Below are 20,215 nucleotides of genomic sequence, written 5' to 3'. Positions count from 1 at the left end.
TCTATTCATTTACAAGTTTATTGGCTCCTCTGGCCTTGGGCTATGGCCCAAACTCCAGGAGGAGGAACAGGAGAATACAGACAGAGCAACCAGGGACGTCAGAAGTAGACACACAGGGGCCGAGGGTCAGGTGCAGAACAGGTGCAGGACAGGGTGAAAGGTTTGCCCCGGCCCAGAGCAAGGCAGCAGCTGGGGTGGAGGCATGGCCTGAAGGTTCTCAGGGTGCCCATCCCTCTTGGTCCTGCAGAGGGCGGTGGGCCCATTGCAGCTGCCCAAGTCCCCGTGTGCTCTCCAGTCACGTGATGTGGCTAACCTAGCAGACAGATGTCAACGCCTTCACCCCAGAGTGAGAAGGCGTTGTCCACTTGGTGTGGGTCCTCCGGGCTGGTAGAAGCTCAAGGTCATGGCTGTGCCACCTCCGTGAGATCTCGGTCTTTACCTCCGGGGCAAGGGAGAGGATGTTAGGAAAGTCCCACTGCTACTTCTGTACTCCACCCCAGGGGGACTGAGGGTCTAGGGAGAGACCACGCAGGAGAAACAGAGACACGGACTCCTGGGAGAGGAGAAGCCATGACTGACCAGAGCCATCACTTAGTTTTATCTCTGAAAGACACGACCTCCTCCTTCCTGTGAGCATTCCTGGCCAATCCCTTTAGCTCTTTACTCTAGTTTTTAGCACTACCTTTGTATGGGTCCAGTTAAAGACATTTTCTAGGCGTGTTTTCTTCTGTTTCTGGCCAACTAGCCCCACTGTCCTCCCTGAGTGGCTTCCCACCCCCTGCTCTGGGATTCAGTCCTGCCCTGCCCACTTAACTAAATGATGGCCACTGGGAACCTGTCCAGAGGATATGACCTAAAGGGAGAAAAGATGGAATCCTGTCTAAGGAGCTGAGGTAAGGGGACTGGGATTCCTGAACGAAAAACAGCTAGGTTGGGAGGCAGGACAGGGGGGCAGGGAAATATGAACTGAGATATCTCCAAGGTGCTATTGGGGCCAAAGGGAGCTGAGAGGCTGTGACACACACACACACACCCCACCAACAGAGCCGAACTTGGGCTGTAGTGAAAGATAAAAGGGAGACAGATTTCTGTTCAAAGTAAAGGTGAGCTTCCCCTCATAGATGCTTAACAACAGAAGAGATATTTTTGAGTAGTAAGCTCCCCATCACCAGAGGTATGTAACTATCTGGTATCCAATAGGATTTCCCAGGACAGAGTCTTTCACAGCTCTCCTTGGAAGCCTCTTTCCCAGGTCCCTCTGGCCACAGCCAGGGCTGTTCCCCACTCTTGTCACTGTCCACAGGACTCAAGAGCCACTACAACAGATACCACAGTCCTGTGTCTGCACCCAGACACCAGATAAGGCTGTGTGAGACTCAGGGAGGCTGCAGTGGGAGTAAAGAGTCAGCGAGGTGGGAGTCAGTCAGGGACAGAGGAGAGGGGCGAGCTCCATTCCACAGCTGGCAGAGGGCACATGCATCTCCAGCGGATCAGAGCCCATGGCAAATCCGTGCTGCCCGAGGGAACCCGTCACTCTGCCATGCACACAGTCGCAGGGCATGGGGTGTAGTGCACTGAGATAAATTCTCCTGCCTTTCCCACAGAGCTAGTCTGTCCTAAGGGAGAAATGCAAGGTGCCTCTTGGGTGGGATGTTTTCCTTTTCCACTCTCTGCCATCTTTCCTATCTCTACAAGCATATCAGCACCATCGATCTAGTCATGGGTGTGTCCTCCTCTGGTTGGTCTCTTCTATTCATCAGTCCCTCTCTTCCAGGTGCTTTCTCTCAGGATCCCTGGCTCTGTTCTTCATCATCCTCCCTGCTGCTGCACCTGACTCTATTTTCCTCATTCCCTTTATGTCTGCCTCTGACTCTCAATTCTGTTGTCTCTGTTTTCTCTGTCTCTCCCAGAGCTGGCTCGTTCCCTCCTCCACTCTCCCTTTTGTTCGGTTTTAGGAACACAGAGTTGGGGGATCCTTTTAGACCATCCCTGGTCCTGAATGGATAGTATATTTGGTCCAACCCAGAGGAGAGATGGATAAAGGACATTAACATGAAGCAATCAGGTTCAGCTTGATCTAGAAACTCAGGACAAACTAAGCTTCCCAAACGATCACAAGAGTCAAGATTTGGTTTGAGCTGGGATTTGCAGGGTCTGGGAAGAAGATGAGTGGCCTTAGTTCTGGCAGGAGAGGAGACTCAAGGACTAAGAATAGCCAGCAGAGTTCTATACCTCTTGGTTGAGAAAGCAATACAGGACAGCAACGATGAAGCCCTGCAGGGCCAAAGAGAAAGGACCACATCAGAATATGATGGCCTGGCCACAAGATGTCCACAATCCTTCTACTATATTTTCCTCCACCCACCCCCAGGATGTGGCCTGGGCCAGGTCTTTGGGGAAAGGGAAGGAGGTGTGTTCATCTTACTACATGCCAGGCTCGCTGTCCCGTGTAGTCATTGTGGAAAGCCTGCTAAAGCTATTTCTCCGATTTTCCTATTAAGCACAGATCCTGGCACATAATAGGTGCTCAAGAAATGTTGGATAGACAGATAAGTGGATGAGAGATGCATGGGTGGATGATGAATGGATAGATGAATGAATAAGTGAGTGATAGATGCGTGGGTAAAGAGGTAGGTGGCTGGCTGGCTGGCTGGATGGATGGATAGATGGATGGAGGATGGGTAGATGGATGGCGAAATGGATGAGTAGATGGGCTCAGGGGAAGTTGAATGAATAGAGAGATGGATGGATGAAAGAAAGAATAACCAAGCCTGATAACCCTTAACCTACCATGAACTCAGCCATACCAGTGGGCAGCACTGCCTCCCTCCTGCCCAAGGACTTGGTGGAAAGAGTCCCTGTGGGGTTCCTCACCTGGAAGGAACCCAGTCCCAACTCCAGGGGGAGGCGGATGCTCAGGCCCACACTGTCGGGCAGAAAGTTGAAGATGACATAGTGAACTCCCAACAGCGGGATAAGGAGAAGCGTGGATTTAGAGAGACGCCTGCAGGAGAAGACAAGCCCTAGGCACCCAAGGCTGGGATTAGAAACTCCCATGTGCCTCCTGCTCACTCCCACTTCCCTTCAGTTCCCCATATAGACTCTCTGCATCAGAACACCAGCCTCCCCAAACACAGTGTGGTGCAATGCAGGGCTTCCTTACTTTGGGGCCATGAATCTTGCTGTTCTTGCTGCCAAATGCTCCATTTATTCAACATGTACACATAAAAGTCTAGTTCAAAGACCACCTCCTCCAGGAAGTCTTCCCTAATCATACCTCATTCCCCTCGCTCCATCTAGAAAAGTTTTCCTTCTGCGGAGTCCCACAGAAATGGACCTGACACTCATCAGTCCATTTGGCCTGGTAACTGGATACTTGGAGCCTGATCCTCCCCACACTGTGATCTCCTAGAGGGCAGGGACCAGATCTGTTCTCTCTCTGGAAGCTTAGGTAGGACCACAGTCCTGGATAGTGAATGAAATGGAACTACACTGACTCCCACTCCAGTTATGACCCCAGGGTCCCCAAATGCACACATGTGTACACACACATTACCAGTACTGAGACTCGGCACGGAGGCTGTCCTGAGCCGGCTCCAGCTTCCTCAGCAGGACACGGATAATATTGAGAAAAAGCCCAAAATTCACCTGGAAATAGAAGTGCAGGAAGGTGAAAGGCAAGAGTCAGGGGGTGGCCCCGGTGGCCTGGGATGGGACCTCTTTGAGGATTAGAAATCCTAAATCCTTGAGACACAGGGGTGTGCAGGGGGAGGGATGTTCAGGTTGTTAATCCAGAACTTGCATCCTAGGTCCCCCTCCCTCTCCAGCCCGGGAATAAAGGGCTGGGGGGGAGGGTCAGAACTTGTCATCCTGCCACCATCGCCTCCCAGGGTCTTCTCTGACAAAGTAGGTGTCCATCCTTTTGATAATATTGGGGGCAATGTACACATTCCCTGAGGCCATGCAAACCAGCCCAGGTGACCTGGTTTGCAGCATGGGGGCAGGCAGTTGGCTCAGCTACCGCCCTCCTTCTGCTCCCCACACCAGCCTTGCTGCAGTGGGACATGACCTACAGTCAGGCACTGAATTCATCACGAATCTGAGCGAGAAGGAGCCTGAGTGCTGTGGAGACCACCCCCACCCACCCCCACCCCAGCGCCCAGTTTCACCAACACTGAGGTCCAGATAGGGCCTCTCAGACAAGCCTGCAGAGCAGGGCTAAAGAGCCCAGGTATCCTGACTCCCAGCATGGAGTCATGTTTCCTGTCGGACAGCCACCTCCACCGACCCAAGGAGCAGAAAGCAGAGGGCGTGGCCCGAGGGACTGACCCCAACAGAGAGGACGACCGGCCCTTTGATGATCCACCAGTAAGGAGAGCTGTCATCCAGGTCCCAGCACCTAGGGAGAAGACAAGCCAAAACTGATGGGGGGGTACCAAAAATGTCTGCCCAGTCTTATCTCCTCTCCCAGCCAGTTGGGACCCCTTCCAAAGGGACACAGCAATCCTTGTTGGGCTAATCCTCTCTCTCTCCACCTAACTGCTTCTTGCTGGCCCCAGAACGTCCCCTTGTTCTAGGAGGCCCTATTTAGTGTGTTCCCAAACCCCACCTCTCCCTGAGCCCAGCACCCGGAGCATCTGAGGCCCCCTCCCACCCCGGGTCCTGCCTTCCACGCTACCCACAATGACCTTCCCATCTTGCACCCAAGCCTGTGTGTTCCCTGAAGGCAGGGCCAGAGTCTCCTCCTCTTCTCCCCAGATTGGAGGACCACCACACTGCCTGTTGGTCCAGCCCATACCCAACACCGTGGGATGTGATTCCCCCCAGACTCACGCCACATCCTCGAAGACCACTTTGCAACACACCCACATGGCAGTGAAGAGCAGGGGAAGCCCTGTGGGGGTACAGAGGAGACACAGTAAGGGGTCTGCGTCCTTGGCTCAGAGACTTGCGCCTACCTGCTGCCACCACTGCAGGCTACATGGGGCACCGGGAAGGTGGGACCAGGAAGCCGGAGAACTAACCAGCTGCTGTTCCTTCCCTGCTCTGGGTCTTGCATCACCATCAGTGAGCAAAAGGGACCTTTGGTTGAGCTCCCTGTGCATCCCCAGCCCTCCCCTAGCCCTACGGTGCCCCACCCAGCCTCGGCACTCACCCCAGCCAGCAAGAACCAGCCACCAGAAGGCTCTCCTTGTGCTGGGCGACTTGGAGACCAAGAGGCAGGTCAGGTATGCAGCTTCTACCAAGAGCCAGCTGAAGTTGGTCATGGTGGCAAAATGGGAGGTGGTCACGGAGACCTTACATAGAACCTGTGGGTCGGGGTGTGGCTTTTTTGGAGCTGGACATCCACTGGAGTTCCTACTCCACTCAGGTCCCTCCCCCTCAGGCTGCCCCAGAGGGGCCGTGGTAGTATAATGTGGTGGTTAACCGCACAGACTTGTGATCTGAGTTCACACCTAGCCTGCATTAGCTGGGTAACCTCCTCGGACCTCGCCTTCTCGTCTGTCAAAGGAAATACTCCCAATTCCTATCAAATGCCTCATCATGAGGACGAGATGGAAACGCTGCGTAGGGATTGCTACTATTTGCTCTTTTGGTCAGTCCTTCCTGACCCCACATCCAGCCCCAGAGCTGTGGGTATGGAGCTCCGTGCATTCCTGCAAACGTATGGGCCCTCACACGGCCTTCACTCGTTCAGCGTGGGACGCGCTCATCTGTCAGGGGCAAGGAGCACCACCCCTGAGCTCAGGCAGCCTGAGCTTGGACCCAGGCCCACGCACATATAAATGGAACTAAAATGAAAACATACCCAGGAAATAAAAGGTGATAATATATGCAATAAAGCATTTAGAGCAGTGTCACTTGAAAGTGCTCAGTTCACATCATTATTACTAGCTTTTCTTTCACTCGTTCATTAAGGTCATTGTGGGTTTGTTCCTCTGCGTATCTGTCCATTTCCTGCACAGTTAGTGTGCCTGGGGGGTGCGGGGCCTCCACGCTATCCCCAATGGCCTTGGATTTTCATTCTTCTGTTTCTCCTACCTTCCTGTCCTGCTGTGACCTCTCTGGTTCTTGGACATGCTTCATCCCTTCCCATCTGCGAGAGTCTATTCACCCCGGCCCCTCCGTTAAATGTGTCTCCCTTCCCCTTTACCCCTCCCAGCTCCAGAACCAACTTCTCCCTGAAGCCCAGTTCTCAACACCCCCTGCCCCACTGCCCCACTCGGTGGTCCCATAATCAGGTGCATTCTGCCACCCCACCCCACCCCCAGGCCCCTTGGATGCTTCTTGAGGGAGGGACCCAGCTCTACCTCACCCCGCACATACCCACACCCAGCCACGGACAGGCTGGTACGTGCAGGCAGGGAGGGAATGCAGAGACTGCTGGGGTGAAAACGGGCCAGGTCAGAGTATGGAATAAGGAATGGGAAGGGGAACACAGAACTCGGGGAAGGAGATGAATCGGCCCCGCAGTCCAAGAAATGGCATGGGGATTTAGGACCTGACTCTGTGGAGGGGCGAGTGTTTCCAGCTCTGTTATTGGCAATTGTAGAGCCCCAGGGCCAGCCCACAGGACTGGGCGGGCTGGCGGGGTGGGACACATCTCTATTTCTCACCCGGCCTTCCTTCCCCACCCACCCCGGGGCCTTCCAGTTGTTACAGTGGACAAGCTGCAGTGGTCTGTGTTCTCCCCGTGGAAGAGGGTGGCATCCTTCAGGAACACAGCGCCCGCCTTGAGGATAAAGGTGACAAACAGCTGGGTGTGGATGTAGTTCCGAGGACAGTGGAGCCTCCTGGAGGAGTGGGGAGGGAGGAGGGTGAGCGTGGTGGGAAGCAAACTTGACTGACTTGAGCCACACTGGGCTTCGCTTGGAGTGGCCGTGCGGGACAGCTGACCAACCACTGCCCCGGGCTCAGCACAGGTGAGAGGACAGAGAGGACCCGTCCCTCCCTTCAGGGGCTCAGAGTCAGGGGACAGAGGCAGAAAGGGCAGGATACCACCCAGGGGAGCCCCCTAGGTGCTCAGAGAGATGAGGCACAGCCCCATGAGACAGACAATAACACAAGCCATGTTTTGGGGCTCAGACTCTAAAGCTGGAGGGCCTCCAGATGGGCAACAATCAGAAGGTTGGAATAGTCAAGAAGGGTTTCGGTGGGGGGAGGCAAAAAAGATTCTTGAAGCAGTTGGGAGCTGGGTTTCGGATTTTAACAGATACAAATATATCAAGAACAAAGCAACTGGGCATTCCAAGCAAATAGAGTAAGTTCCACATGAAAAACGGTATAGAAATGGCAGTGAGTCCCGGAGAGGCTTTCCAAGGGGTGGAAAGGGGACATGCAGGGGGAAGGAAAGGAAAAGCCAGGAATGGCCATGGTGCCTCGATCTGGGAACCTCCTGGATATCCAGGCAAGTAATCAGGCTTAGTGCTGCGGGCAATAGGGAGGCAGGGAAGGTTCTCGAGCAGGCAAAGAGGACGGCAAACCTGAAAGCAACCAGGATGGCAATGGCCACAAAGAGGGCCACTACGGAGATGCTATGGCCCAGGGTATAGATGATCTTCACCGTGGAGAAGAAGGATTTCTGGCAAGATAGAGACAGAGGAAGTCTCAGCAACTGCACTTACGGGGAAGGGGAGGCTTGATGACCAAGCAGGTGAAGGCTCTCAGTTCTACCCCAGAGGGCCCCATCTGAGGGCAGGGGCACCTGTGGAAAGTGGAGCAAGCTCCCTCAGGAACAGAAGTGTTTGTTTACAGTCTGTCTTGCACCTGACCTGCTGGTGTGCAGACGGGGCGGGGTGAAGGGGAGTGGCCCGGGAGTGAGACAGTTGACTCTCACTGTTACTAGGGCTGGACAGGCAGCAGAGAAACTACTGCTTCATTTATTCATTCATTGGTATGTTCTTCATTCACTGAGGAATGAGAAAAGCTCAAGAGGAGCTGGGGCTTGTTTACTGAATCCTACTTGCTTACTTACTGTCTTGGGCATACAACATGCCCTGAAGTAAGGGGGTAGCCAGCAACAGCCACAGGAAAAAGTGGAAAAGATGGAGATGGATGGGGTAGCCCGAGGGAGGGGATCGGAACCCCTGAGGGGTGTAGGTAATCACCACCTGTGTCTGTCTTCTCAACTGAAAAATGGTCAGACTCAGGCCTTGCCTTGCAGGGCTGAGGGGAAAGAGGTATGGGACTGTGGGTACCAAAGCACCTTGCAGAGGCTCTGCTCAATTCGGAAGTGTGGGGCATGTACACCACTCCATGGACTGAGGACTGGAGAAGGGAAGGAGTGTGCCCAGGACCACTGCGAGCCTCTGTTTCCCTGGAACCGCTCAAAGCTCCTGCCCTGGGGTCCTGAGCACAGAGAGGGCACGCCAAGAAGACGGCAGCCAGCATACCTCCCACACTGCCCTCTGCCTCCCCTCTTTCCCAGCACCGTGGCTCATGAAGCACCCATAAGCAATTAGCAAAAGACCATGGTCCTCTCTCTTCTAGATACTGCCATCTTCTGGAAACTTCTGCAATTAATATTCCAACCTGCTAGTTACAGTGGGAATGGTAACCCCTCCATTGTGTGGCCCACCATCCCTACAAATATTCATGGTGACTCTTTCTCCAAGAAGCCTCTTACCTCCTCCATCAGCAGCTCTAGGGGCACAGGGCAGGCCACGGGGTAAGGTGGGAAGGGCTCGGACCAGCCTGTGATAGTGCAATCCCTCTTCACGACCCCTGGAAGGCAGGCAGAGGTGGGAACAGAGAACAGGTTACCCTCCTTCTCTCTCCAGCATGGGTTCGGGAGTCATGGACCATCCAGAGTCTGCAGATAGCTCCTCCCAGTGGCAGAGAGGGGGTGGCCTTCTCTCCATGGACCTGGGTTCCAGGAGCAAGCCTTCCTCACTCCCCCAACTCGGTCACTGGTAGCATGGGAATAGTCAGACAGGCCCTCCTCCCCTCCACCCCATGGGTAGCCCTCCTGCTAACACCCACAGAACATTCCCTTGGGGTCAGGCCCTGGGTCCTGCACTTCCACGCTCTCCTCACCAATCCTCACCCTCTCTGAGGTTAAAGTTCTTATTTTCCCCAGGTCACAGGTCAGGAAGCTGAGCTTTTGGAGGTTGAGTGACTAGCCCAACGATGCATGGGTAGATGGGAAGTTGGTGTTCAAATCCTGATCTACTGCCCCCAAAGCCAGGGAGGCACCTGCATATTCTGGCATCACCAGATGAAACCACCTCTCCTCCTGACTCACCTCCAGACCCGGAACCCTCACCTGGCTCTGAGCTGAAGTGAGAGAAGAAATCAGGGCAAGAGAGAGTCACCCACTCGCCAGAGCCCCCCGTCGGCCAGCACAGCAGCCCATCCCACATCCTGGGGCAGCCTGCAGAGAGAGATGGAAGCACAGCAGACTCAGGGGTCCAGGCCCTTCTAGCATGGGGAGGGATGAGGCTGGAGGAGACAAAGGAATCTAGACGTCCCTCCCTCCCTCCCCAGCGCCATACCCAGCGTGGTGTTGGGCATCCATTCTGCTGCTTGCAGACATGACCTCTCATCCTCTCTCAGTTGGGTGATGAAGTCGCACTCTGGGTGCACATGGCCGGATACCTGCAGGAAGGAGGTAAGGGGATTGGCCAAGCTGATCGGCGGCTCCTTCTGGGTTCTCTGATCCCAAAGACCTTAGAAGAGAGACAAAGCCTGATGCCTTTCTGCGCCCTTGCTTCTAAGCACAGGGCCTGGCTCACAGTACTGGCAAGGGTACTTGTGGAGGAGGGAAAGGAGGAAGGAAGGAAGCAAGGAAGGATGGAAGGAAGGGAGGGAGGGACGTGGGGAGGGAGAAAGGAAAGAAGATGGGCATTTGGATAGATGGTTCCCAATTTCATCTCTTGGGAGTAAGTTCTGAGACACGTTGAACTCGAGTCTTCTGAAGATCTCCTGGAGCTGGCTGAGCCCACGACTTGTCTGTGCCGGACCTTTCCTCCGTCCCTGCTCTCCTAAGCCCGTTCTGCACTCCTGCTCCCTGGATGCAATCCTGCACAAAGTACCTTGGTAGGTGGAACAATGCCCCTCGTACGCACAACAATGTCTACGTCCTAATCCCTGAAAACTGAATATGCTCTCTGGCAGGGCCAAAGGGATTTTGCAGCTGGGATTAAGGTAACGATCTTTTGATGGGGAGTTTATCCTAGATTATCTGGGTGGACAGGAGGTCCTTCTAAGAAGGAGGCAGGAATGTCAGAGCCAGATAAGGAGGTGTGAAGGAGTCAGAGAGAAGGTGGGGGGAGGTAACGGTTGAGGGGGGAAGTGAGAGAGAGCACACTTGGTTATGGTGGGGTGCACCCAGATGTGAGGAAGGAGACTCCCTCACTGCAGAAGGGAAGGCAATAGAAGTTACCTGTATGGCCAAAAAGTGGGCGGGGCCAAAACAGGTGAAGGAGAATGGGAGCTACAGGCTTCCAGGTATGGAATGAATAAGGCACAGGGAGGAAAGTTACAGCCCAGGGAATAAAGTCAAATAAAGCACTGTAGGTGACAGATGGGAGCCACACTTGTGGAGAGCACAGCATGACATATCAGCTTGTCAAATCACTATCTGGTACACCCGAAACTAATGTAACAAGGTGTGTCAACTCTGCTGAAGTTACAAAAAAAAAAAGGAAAGAAAGAAAAGAAGGAGGAGGAGGAGGAGAAATTTATCAAGCACCCTATGCCCAGCCCTTGACAAATCAGATTCCACTCAATGCACAATAGCTCCAGTGAGCTGATATGATCTCCTTTATACAAGAGACAAGTTGGGCTCAGGAAAGTTGGGGAATTTGCCCAGGTCACAAGACTAGTTTCCCTGGGACCAGGATTCTAGCCCCAAGGCTGTGCACCTAGGGGCAGGAGCTGTCCCTTGGCTCAGCTTGGCAGGCCTGGCGGCCATGGGCGCACACACACACACACACACACACAAGCCAGCGGAGGAAGGAGTCCTCAGTCTGTGTGTGTTGAGCTTCCCACCCAGTACCCTGTACTGCTCTCTGTGTCCCTTGCGGTAATTCCTGGAAAACATGCTGGGAAATTGCAGCACATGCAGAGAGGTCCCTGTCCTGCACCCCACTCTCTGGCACGTCAATTTGGCAAAAGCTCCTCCAGCCCCCAGCATGGGGCATGGAAAGAGGAGCAGTTCCCCAAGTGCCATCGGGGGAGCAGCTATCCTCCACTCCCTGCACAGGCCCACCTGGTCCCTGGCCACAGCCACTTAAGAGGCAGCAACCTGAGAAGAGTGTAGCTCCTGGGATGCGGGGGATGGGGAGGAGTCTGGAGATTTTGTGGAAGAATTAGGGACCTGTAGCTCAGAGAAGACTTGGGGGGCACGAGACAGAGAAGAGAGGCCCTAACTGCCTCCCTGATTCAGAGTCTGTTTTGGACGGACACAGTCTCTGTGGTCCCCCCACTCCGCGGGGGCCCCAGACAGGCCCTGGAGGGAAGCAACAGGGAGGCTAAGTCAGCTCAGCCCGGTTTCCTAGCAGAGCTACCCAGAGCCAAGCAGCTGAGGTGGTGGTGGAGGAGGGGGATGAGAGAAATGAGGGGACGGGGCAGGATTTCTCTGTGCCATGGTCAGTAGTCTGCTTAGTAGGAAGAAACTGCTGTGCTGGGGAAGAGGCAGTGGGGATCCCACCAGGCCCCAGCTGGACCCCCCCCCATAAACCCTGAGGCTCCCAGATCCCGAGCCCAGCGGGAGAGGCAGGAGGGTCTGTGTTGGCTACTCACAATTGGCCATGGGCTCAGCAAGAAGAGGATGCAGGCACCCCATGCCCTGTTGTCCATGGTGGGGCTCCAAGTTGGCTCCCTCAGTCAGCGTCCTCGTCCTCGTTGTAAGCTCCAACCCTCTTCCCTCCCCACAGTGCCCCACTGTTGCTGCCACGCCGCTGCCCCTGGCTTCTGCCTGCTCTGGTGACTGTTTGCATAGGCAGAAGCCAGCAAAAGGGACAGAACCAGCTAAATATTCACAGGATTGCAGGACACGGTGCCCAGCTCAGCCCCGGCCCTACAGTGGGCCTCCATGCCCCCATCTCCTCCCCCTTCCACTGTGTCCCCAAGTCTTCCCATGTGCCTGTCCTGACAGCAAGGGCTCAGAGATGTGAGAGCCACAGGACATTTCTTGCCCTGGCTGGTCAACATCCTTTTCCACTTCCTTCTCTGAGCCCAGCTTTCTGCTGGCCCACAGTGGAGAGAGCCTCCCCCCACAAATGAAGGAGACTCAGAGAAGAAGACCTGGGCCCACCATCAGGGAGCCCCCAGTTTGGTTGGTGACCCAAGTCTCATCTACAGGGCTGCAGGGTGGGGCCAGGGCTGTGGGGACACAGCAGGGATGGGGGCAGGTTGTCCGTGGGGGTTGCAGAGCAGGGATGACCTTAGAAAAAGAAACGAGATCACAAGCCCCTGCACAGGCCGGCCAAAAGTCGTCCTAGCAGCAGAAGCCCTACCAAAGCTGCTCCAGTGATTTTAGAACATTCAATTCCTGGTCACTTTTATTATAGTTTTAGACTTTAAAATGCGGAATCCCAGTTGACCAAGCTGAAGACAAGGCTCTGAGTCCCACCCAGATCTCATAAAGCCTTTGGGGCTTTGGAAGCACATGGTATCTTCCAGGGCCCTGGGTGCCGCTGTCCCTGGTTAGCCCTGACGTTTGTGCATAGGTCTGTAGTCACAGAGCCTGGCAGGCTGGATGTGGGCAACAACAAGCTTGTTTACAGCCCGCCCCAAATCATGAATGATGAAGCCTCCACACCCCCGCCTCGTGGACAGTTTTACATCAACAAGGATTTATTTTTCCATTTGTATTCATCGCCAACAGCGTTGAAGAAAAATATTTTGAAGAGAAAACATGAACCACCCACCCCAAGCCCCAGACCCCTTTCCCTCTCCCAAAGGTTTTCCTGCGCGTCACCCATGAAAACATGCAAACGGGGCACACACACAGCTCAGCTCCTCTCCGGGGTGAAGCAGAGCTCCTGGAGGGGGCAGGCCAAGGGAGGACTCACAGGTGGGAGAGCAGAGCACTGAGCAGGTGTGGTTTAAAGGGAAAGCTGGAATTTTCCATCCCCCAGCTATAAATGAGCAACAGTGCAAGGATACATACCACAATTAGCCCCTTGGTAATTAGTGTCAATGTCATTAGCATGAATGATGGTTAATAATGGATATCGACACTTAATAATCATTATCTAAAGTAATGGCTTTTCACAGGGAGTGAATTCATCCCCCACGGACTATTTGGCGATGCCTAGAGACAGTTTTCAGTACCCCAGCCAGAGATAAGGGTGGCAAGGTGCTACGGAGGTATAACGGATTGAAACCAGAGAAGCTGTCGGACAGCCTACAGGGTGCAGGACAGCAGCCCCCGTGACCATATGAAGAATGATCCGGTTTAAAAGGTCAGTGGAACTAAGGTTGAGAAGCCCTGCTCCAAGGATTCTCCAGGCCCATGGTCTTCCCAAAGAGACCAGGGTCACTGAACACCCCTCTCAACTACCTCTGTACCTACTCAAGTTCAAATTCTGCCTCCAACGCTGGCCAGCTGTGTGACCTTGGGTGTTAGGTAAATTTTTTGAGCCTCAGTTTTCTGACTTGCCAGGGTAAGCAGACAAGAAAAGGCATATAAATTACCTCACAGAGAGCCTAGCTCACAGTGGATAATCACGAATGGTATCATGTAATAAGGAAGGACTGTCAGCCAACAATATTAGAACAATCAATTCTTTATATGGAAAAAATAAGGTTAGCTCTCTAGCTCATATTTATGAAGTACAACTTCTACAAGGTTTAAAGCCCTCACCTCACTACCAAAGGAAAAAAAAAAAACCATATATATAGAGAGAGTAAGTATATATATATATATATATAAAACTACATAATACTTTTCTCTGGGGCAAATTTTCAGAAAGAAATATATTTCGTGTGTGTGTGTGTGTGTGTGTGTATATATATATATATATATATATCCTTACTCTCTCTATATATAGAGAGTAAGGTTTATTTTTTTCCAGAAGGGAAATTTGTTTTTATCAGAACAGAAACTTCCTTATATAAAATATAAAAGCCATGAAGAAAAAATTAATAAGTTTGACCACATCCACATTAAAAAAAAAAAGTATGCTCAAGAAAGGACACCACAGATAAAACTACAAGAAAGCTACAGACCTAAAGAAATATTTGTGATCAATAATGACAAATAACATCATAATTTTTTAAAATATCAAAACTGTTTTTTTTAAAAATACCTACAAATAAACAATAGAGAGAAAAACAACCCAAAAGAAAAGTGAGCAAAGATATAGGCAGGCAAGTCAGAAAATAAGTAAAGTGTACAGCCTATAAATAGATGAGGGGGTGCTTAATATCAATAACACTCAAGAAAATGAAAATGGAAATAATAATGAGCTACCCTTTTCACTATCACATTGCCAAAAATTCTGATATCTAAAAATATGACACTTGGAAACTAATATGGGGAAATGGTACTTTTCTACTTTGTAGATGGGCGTGAACATTGGTACACCCACTTTGAAAAGTAATTTGATATGATCTTTTCTATGTATATACATGAACATACACAAACGTCAGAAGCTCCCTTTCTGAAAATTTGCCCCAGAGAAAAGTATTATGTAGTAAAAATCAGAAAACAACTAAAAAAACCCAAGGATCATTTGGGGTGCCTGGGTGGCTCAGTGGGTTGGGTCTCTGCCTTCAGCTCAGGTCACGATCTCAGGGTCTTGGGATTGAGCCCCGCATGGGGCTCTGTGCTCAGCAGGGAGCTTGCTTCCCCCTCTCTCCGCCTGCCTCTCTGCCTACTTGTGATCCCCCTCTCTCTGTCAAATAAATTAGTAAAATCTTTAAAAAAAATCCAAGGATCATTTAATAACTAAATAAAATGTGATACGGTCATACAGTGGACTACTATAGAGCGTACCATTAAATACTATGAAAATACTGTTATAAAGGATGAACTAAATCTACTTGTGTTAACATGGAGAGAATTTTTTTTTTAAATGTATTTGTGGAACCTTTGCTTCCTGCCAAGACAGAGTAGCAGAGACTGATTCTCCCTCTTCCTGACTTAATGACAGGAAATCCAAACAAAATATACAAAATTGTGGGTTTTAATAGGTGAAGAAAGAAAGTACACATGAGCATCTCAATTGACGCAGAAAAATCATGTGACAGATTTGAACACCCTTTCAAGAAACAAACTCTTAACGTGGTAAGAGTAGAGGGTGTTTCCCGAACATGATGAGGGCCATTAATGAAAACCCACAGTGAACACCATGCTCAGGGATGAAGATGGAGAGCTTTTCCCCTGAGATGAAGAACAAGACAGTTGTCTGCTTTCACCACTTCTATTCAAGGTAGTACCAGAAGTTCTAGCCAGAATAATGAGGCAAGAAAAGAAATAAAAGAAATAAAAAAAAATTCCCCCATTGGAAAGGAAAAAATAAAATTATCTGTTCACAGATTATCTTATTGGCAGAAAACCCTAAAGAATAAAAACAAACACATGCAAACTATTAAGTTTAATAAGCAAATGTAACAAAATTGCAGGATACAAAATTAACATGCAAAAATCTATCTGCTGTTCTTTTTTTACACTAAAATTAAACAATCTGAAAAGAAAATTTAAAAAAACATTCTGCCCATTCACAATAGCATCAAAAAGAAATGCTCTGGAATTGGGACACCTGGGTGGCTCAGTGGGTTAAAGCCTCTGCCTTCGGCTCAGGTCATGATCCCAGGGTCCTGGGATTGAGCCCCACATCAGGCTCTCTGTTCTGCAGGGAGCCTGCTTCCTCCTCTCTCTCTCTCTCTGCCTGCCTCTCAGCCTACTTGTGATCTCTGTCTGTCAAATAAATAAACAAAATCTTTAAAAAAAAGAAAGAAAGAAAGAAATGCTTTGGAATAAATTTAACCAAGGAGGCAACTTTTACAAAACACACACACACACCGACAACAGCAGCCACAAAACAAAACCCCCAACTATAAAACATTACTGAAAGAGATTAAAGATCTAAAGAAAGGAAAATATGTCTCGGTTAATGGAGGAGAAGACTTGATTTGTTAAGATGAAAATACTGCCCGAAGTAATACACAGATTCAATGAAATCCTTATAAAAATCCCAATGGCATTTTTTTCAGAAATAGAAAAATCTACATTAAAATTCATATTGAATTTCAGGAGACCCTGAGAAGTCAAAACAATATTTTGGGGGCGTATTAGAAACCTCACACTTCCTAATTTCAAAACTTACTGCGAAGTCATGGTAATCAAAACAATATGGTGCTGGCAAAAATATACACATGTAAACCAGTGGAATAGAAGAGAGAGCCCAGGAATAACCCCTCCCATGTAGGGTCTATTGATTTTGGCAATGCTGCCAAAACCTTTCAATGGGGAAAGGACCATCTTTTCTACAAATGCTGCTGAGAAAACTAGATATCCACATGCAAAATGCGAAGCTGGACCCTTATTCATACCATATGCAAAAATTAACTCCAACAGATAAAGACCTAAATTCAAGAGCAAAGAGTATAAAACTCTTAGTGGAAGACAGAAGGGAAAATCTTCATTACCTTGGATTTCACAATGATTTCTTAAATATGACACTAAAATGACACAGGAAACAAAGGAAAAGTAGATAAATTGGATGTCACTAAAAGTAAAAACTTTCATGCAGCAAAGGACACCATCAAAACAACAACAACAACAAAAAAAAACCCCGGAATAGGAGAAAATATCTCCAAGTCATATATCTGATGAAGACTTAATATTCAAAAAATAGAAAAGCTCTTACAACTCAACAACAAAAAAATAAACAACCCAATTCGAAAATGGGCAAGGGACTTAAATAGATAGGTTTCGAAGATGACAGACCCATAAAAAGAAGCTCAGCCTCATTAATCATTTGGAAAATACAAATCAAAACCACAGTGGCTTATAATTTCACACCCACCAGAATGGCCATTATTTTAAATAACTGAAAACAGTACCCATTGTTGAGGCAGAAATGCTAAATGGTCCATCTGCTGTGGGAGACAGTTTGGCAGTTTCTCAAAAGGTTAAACAATAAAAAAAAAATGGGTAAACAATTTTACTCTTAGGCATATAGACAGAAGAATTGAAAGCAGGAACTTCAACAATACGTACAGACCAAGGTGCATAGGGGTATTATTCACCATAGCCAAAAGTGGAAATAACCCGTGTCCATCGACAGATGAATGGATAAACATGTTGAGGCATGTACCTACAATGGAATATGACTCAGCCACAGGGAGGAATGAAGCTGTGACTTATGTTCCAACATGGAAGATCCTTGAACATATTCTGCTAAGTGAAAGAAGCCAGACACAAGAAGGCAAAGACTGCATAATGCCACTTGGATGAGAGATCTAGAGTAGCCAAATGCGTAGACACAGAAAGTAGAATCGAGGTTACCAGATCTGGGGGAAAGAAGAGTTTTACTTAATGGGCACAGAGTTTCTGTTTGAGATGATGAAAAGTTCTGGAAATAAATAGGAACGCTGCTTGCACAACATTATGAATAGCTAATACTTCAGGACTTAAGCCACTGAAATGTACACCATTTGGGCTACAACGGTGAGTTTTACGTTGTGTGTATTGTACCAACATTTTTAAAATGAAAAAATTAATTGATTAGTTAAACAAAATCAGTAGTAATATATTGTGGGGATCTGTGGCATATAGAGAAGTAAAAAGTAAGAAAACAAGAACAAAAATGAAAATAGAAGAAAACCAAAGTGTATGTTTATACAGTTTCTATGCTGTGTGAAACAATGTAATACAGTTTGAAGGTAAACTGTAGTAAGTTAAAGATATGCATTGGAAATTCTTGAACTCTTACATCAAACAATAAAACAAAGAGACAGTTCGTCAGCCAGTACCAGAGAAAAATCGATCATATAAAAACTGGTTCATCAAAAAAGAAAAGAAGAAAAGGAAAGGAAGAAAAATGAAACAAAGCGCAGATAGGACAAATAAAGAGAACATAGTAGAACCATAGAAGTAAATCTGACAATGTGAATAAATAAATGTAAAGGAACTAATCACCCCAATAAAAGAGATCATCAGATTGAAAGACAAATGAAGACCCAGCTACATTCTACCTACAAGAAATTCATTTTATTTTATTTTATTTTTAAGTAGCTCCACACCCAGCATGAAACCCAATGTGAGGCCTGAACTCAAGATCCTGAGATCAAGAGTTGAATGCTCAACCAACTGAGCCATCCAGGTGCACCACGAAACCCATTTTAGAGCCACCTGGGTGGCTCAGTGAGTTAAGTGTTTGCCTTCAACTCAGGTCAGGATCCTAACGTCCTGAGATCTAGTCCCGCATTGGGCTCCTTGCTCAGCAGGAAGCCTGCTTCTCCCTCTGCCTGCTGCTCCCCCTGCTTGTGTTCATTCTCTCTTTCTGTCAAATAAATAGATAAAATTAAAAAAATTCATTTTAAATATAAAGCCCAGATAGGTTAAAAGGTAAACAATGGAAGCCACAAACTACACATGTATTAGTATGGTTAAAATTTAAAAGCTGACAAAACTAAGTGTAGACAAAGATACAGAACAACTCGACCCTTTGCATATTTCCAGTGAAGATGTAAAATAGTACAACCACGTTGAAAAAGAGCTTAGCAGTTTTCTTTTAAAGTTCAGTGTACATCAGTCCAACTCTAGGTATTTATCCAAGTCAATTGACCACTTCTGTCCCCCTGTACACAAATGTGGACAGCACCTTTTTCATAATCACCCAAAACTGGAAAAGACCCAGATGTCCTTCAACAGATGTTGGTAAACAAATTATAGTATATTCACACAATGGGACATTACTCCTCAATAAAATGGGACAGCCTAGTGGTTCATGCAACCATATGGATGAATCTTAAATCTACTTTAATGGGTGAATAAAAGAATCCAAATGCAAAAGGCTACACACTCTATTATTCCATTTATATGACATACTAAGGAGAGAAACTACAGAACCAGAAAGCAGTTCAGTAGTCCCGAAGGGTTGGGGATGAGAGAAGAGTCTGATGACAGAGGGGCAGAATAAGGGAACGGGGAGGGATCCAGGAACGGTCCAGCATAATAATGTGAGATACATGATTCCAGGCATGTCAGAACCCATAGAACTATACATCTCAAGGGGTGAATTTTACTATATGAAAATATTATATATATATATATATATATTTTTTTTTTTTTTTTTAATCAACCAGGATGGGGTCGCCTGGGTGGTTTAATCGGTTAAGCATCTGACTCCTGGTCTCAGCTCAGGCTTGATCTCAGCCTTGTGAGTTCAAGCCCCATGTAGGCATGGAGCCTGCTTAAAAAAGTCAACCAGGAACTGTTGAACATCAGAGGGTCTTTAAGATGTCATCCTTACTGTGACAAATGAATCTGACTGTGTTACAAATATATGACATAATCACACTCTAGGGAGTGGCAAAAAAAAGGGGGGGGAGGTTGACCTAAGTGTTTTGCCTGGATACTGTGGGGCTAAAGAAAAAAGAACTGTACACAAATTCTGTTTTTCACCAGATATGAGTTAGCAATCCTGAAAATACACTGCATGTATAGTAGGGTGGAACAGATAAGCAACTATATTGTAGATAATAAAATCAACATAAAGATACTGTAGTTAATGAAAGCCAGAGAAGTTACAAAGTAACTTCTTAACAAAGTAAGTAAAGAAAAAATGTCAGAATGAACACATAGTGCTCCACAGACTTGGAGTCACAGATATGAGGATAAAGATATGTTTTCCTTGAAGAGATTGATACATAGGTCTAGGAACAAAGATAGTCATGTAGATGGGTAGATACATACATACGTGTACATATATACGCACACACATGGGTAAGTATATATTTATGTATTTTCTAGCTCTGTCCATTGAGAGGTCAAGTATCATCCTGTATTGGATCCTGGAACAGAAAAAGGATTATCAGTGGAATCTGAATAAAGTCTGTAGTTTAGTGATGGTATTGTATTAAGGTTAATTTCTTATTTTCAATAATTGTACCGCGGTTGCACATTAAAATTAGAGGAACTATGTACACTACCTTTGCAATTGTCCTGTATGCCTAAAATTATTTTTTTAATATAAAGTTGAAAAGAGACATAGTTAAATTAAGAAAATGCAAAGGGAGGGCACCTGGATGGTTC

The 20,215-nt window shown here is 48.3% G+C and overlaps 1 protein-coding gene across 1 annotated transcript; it reads right to left on the bottom strand.

The window, feature by feature from the left end:
• Positions 1 to 313: 313 nt before the first annotated feature.
• GHRHR (growth hormone releasing hormone receptor) lies at positions 314 to 11,802 on the bottom strand. The gene is made up of 13 exons (XM_044244564.1): positions 11,746 to 11,802; positions 9,495 to 9,597; positions 9,266 to 9,373; positions 8,627 to 8,724; positions 7,485 to 7,582; positions 6,662 to 6,794; positions 5,156 to 5,309; positions 4,834 to 4,894; positions 4,330 to 4,399; positions 3,557 to 3,648; positions 2,875 to 3,004; positions 2,233 to 2,274; positions 314 to 439 (listed from the first exon to the last, which is right to left on the bottom strand). The coding sequence occupies exons 1-13, from the start codon at positions 11,800 to 11,802 to the stop codon at positions 314 to 316; spliced, it is 1,272 nt and encodes a 423-aa protein (XP_044100499.1).
• Positions 11,803 to 20,215: the final 8,413 nt, after the last annotated feature.

Source organism: Neovison vison, chromosome 4 (genome assembly GCF_020171115.1).
Source record: "Neovison vison isolate M4711 chromosome 4, ASM_NN_V1, whole genome shotgun sequence".
In the NCBI taxonomy this organism is placed as follows: Eukaryota; Metazoa; Chordata; class Mammalia; order Carnivora; family Mustelidae; genus Neogale; species Neogale vison.
This window is presented reverse-complemented; position numbering and strand designations above follow the sequence as displayed.

Bases quoted from the DNA above. Each gene is read 5' to 3' on its own strand.
- GHRHR (XM_044244564.1), bottom strand. From the start codon at position 11,802: ATGGACAACAGGGCATGGGGTGCCTGCATCCTCTTCTTGCTGAGCCCA. The intron at 9,598-11,745 runs GTGAGTAGCCAA...TCCTTCCTGCAG, and splicing joins TGCTGAGCCCATGGCCAATT to GTATCCGGCCATGTGCACCC. The intron at 440-2,232 runs GTATAGAACTCT...CTTGCCCCGGAG, and splicing joins ATTGCTTTCTCAACCAAGAG to GTAAAGACCGAGATCTCACG.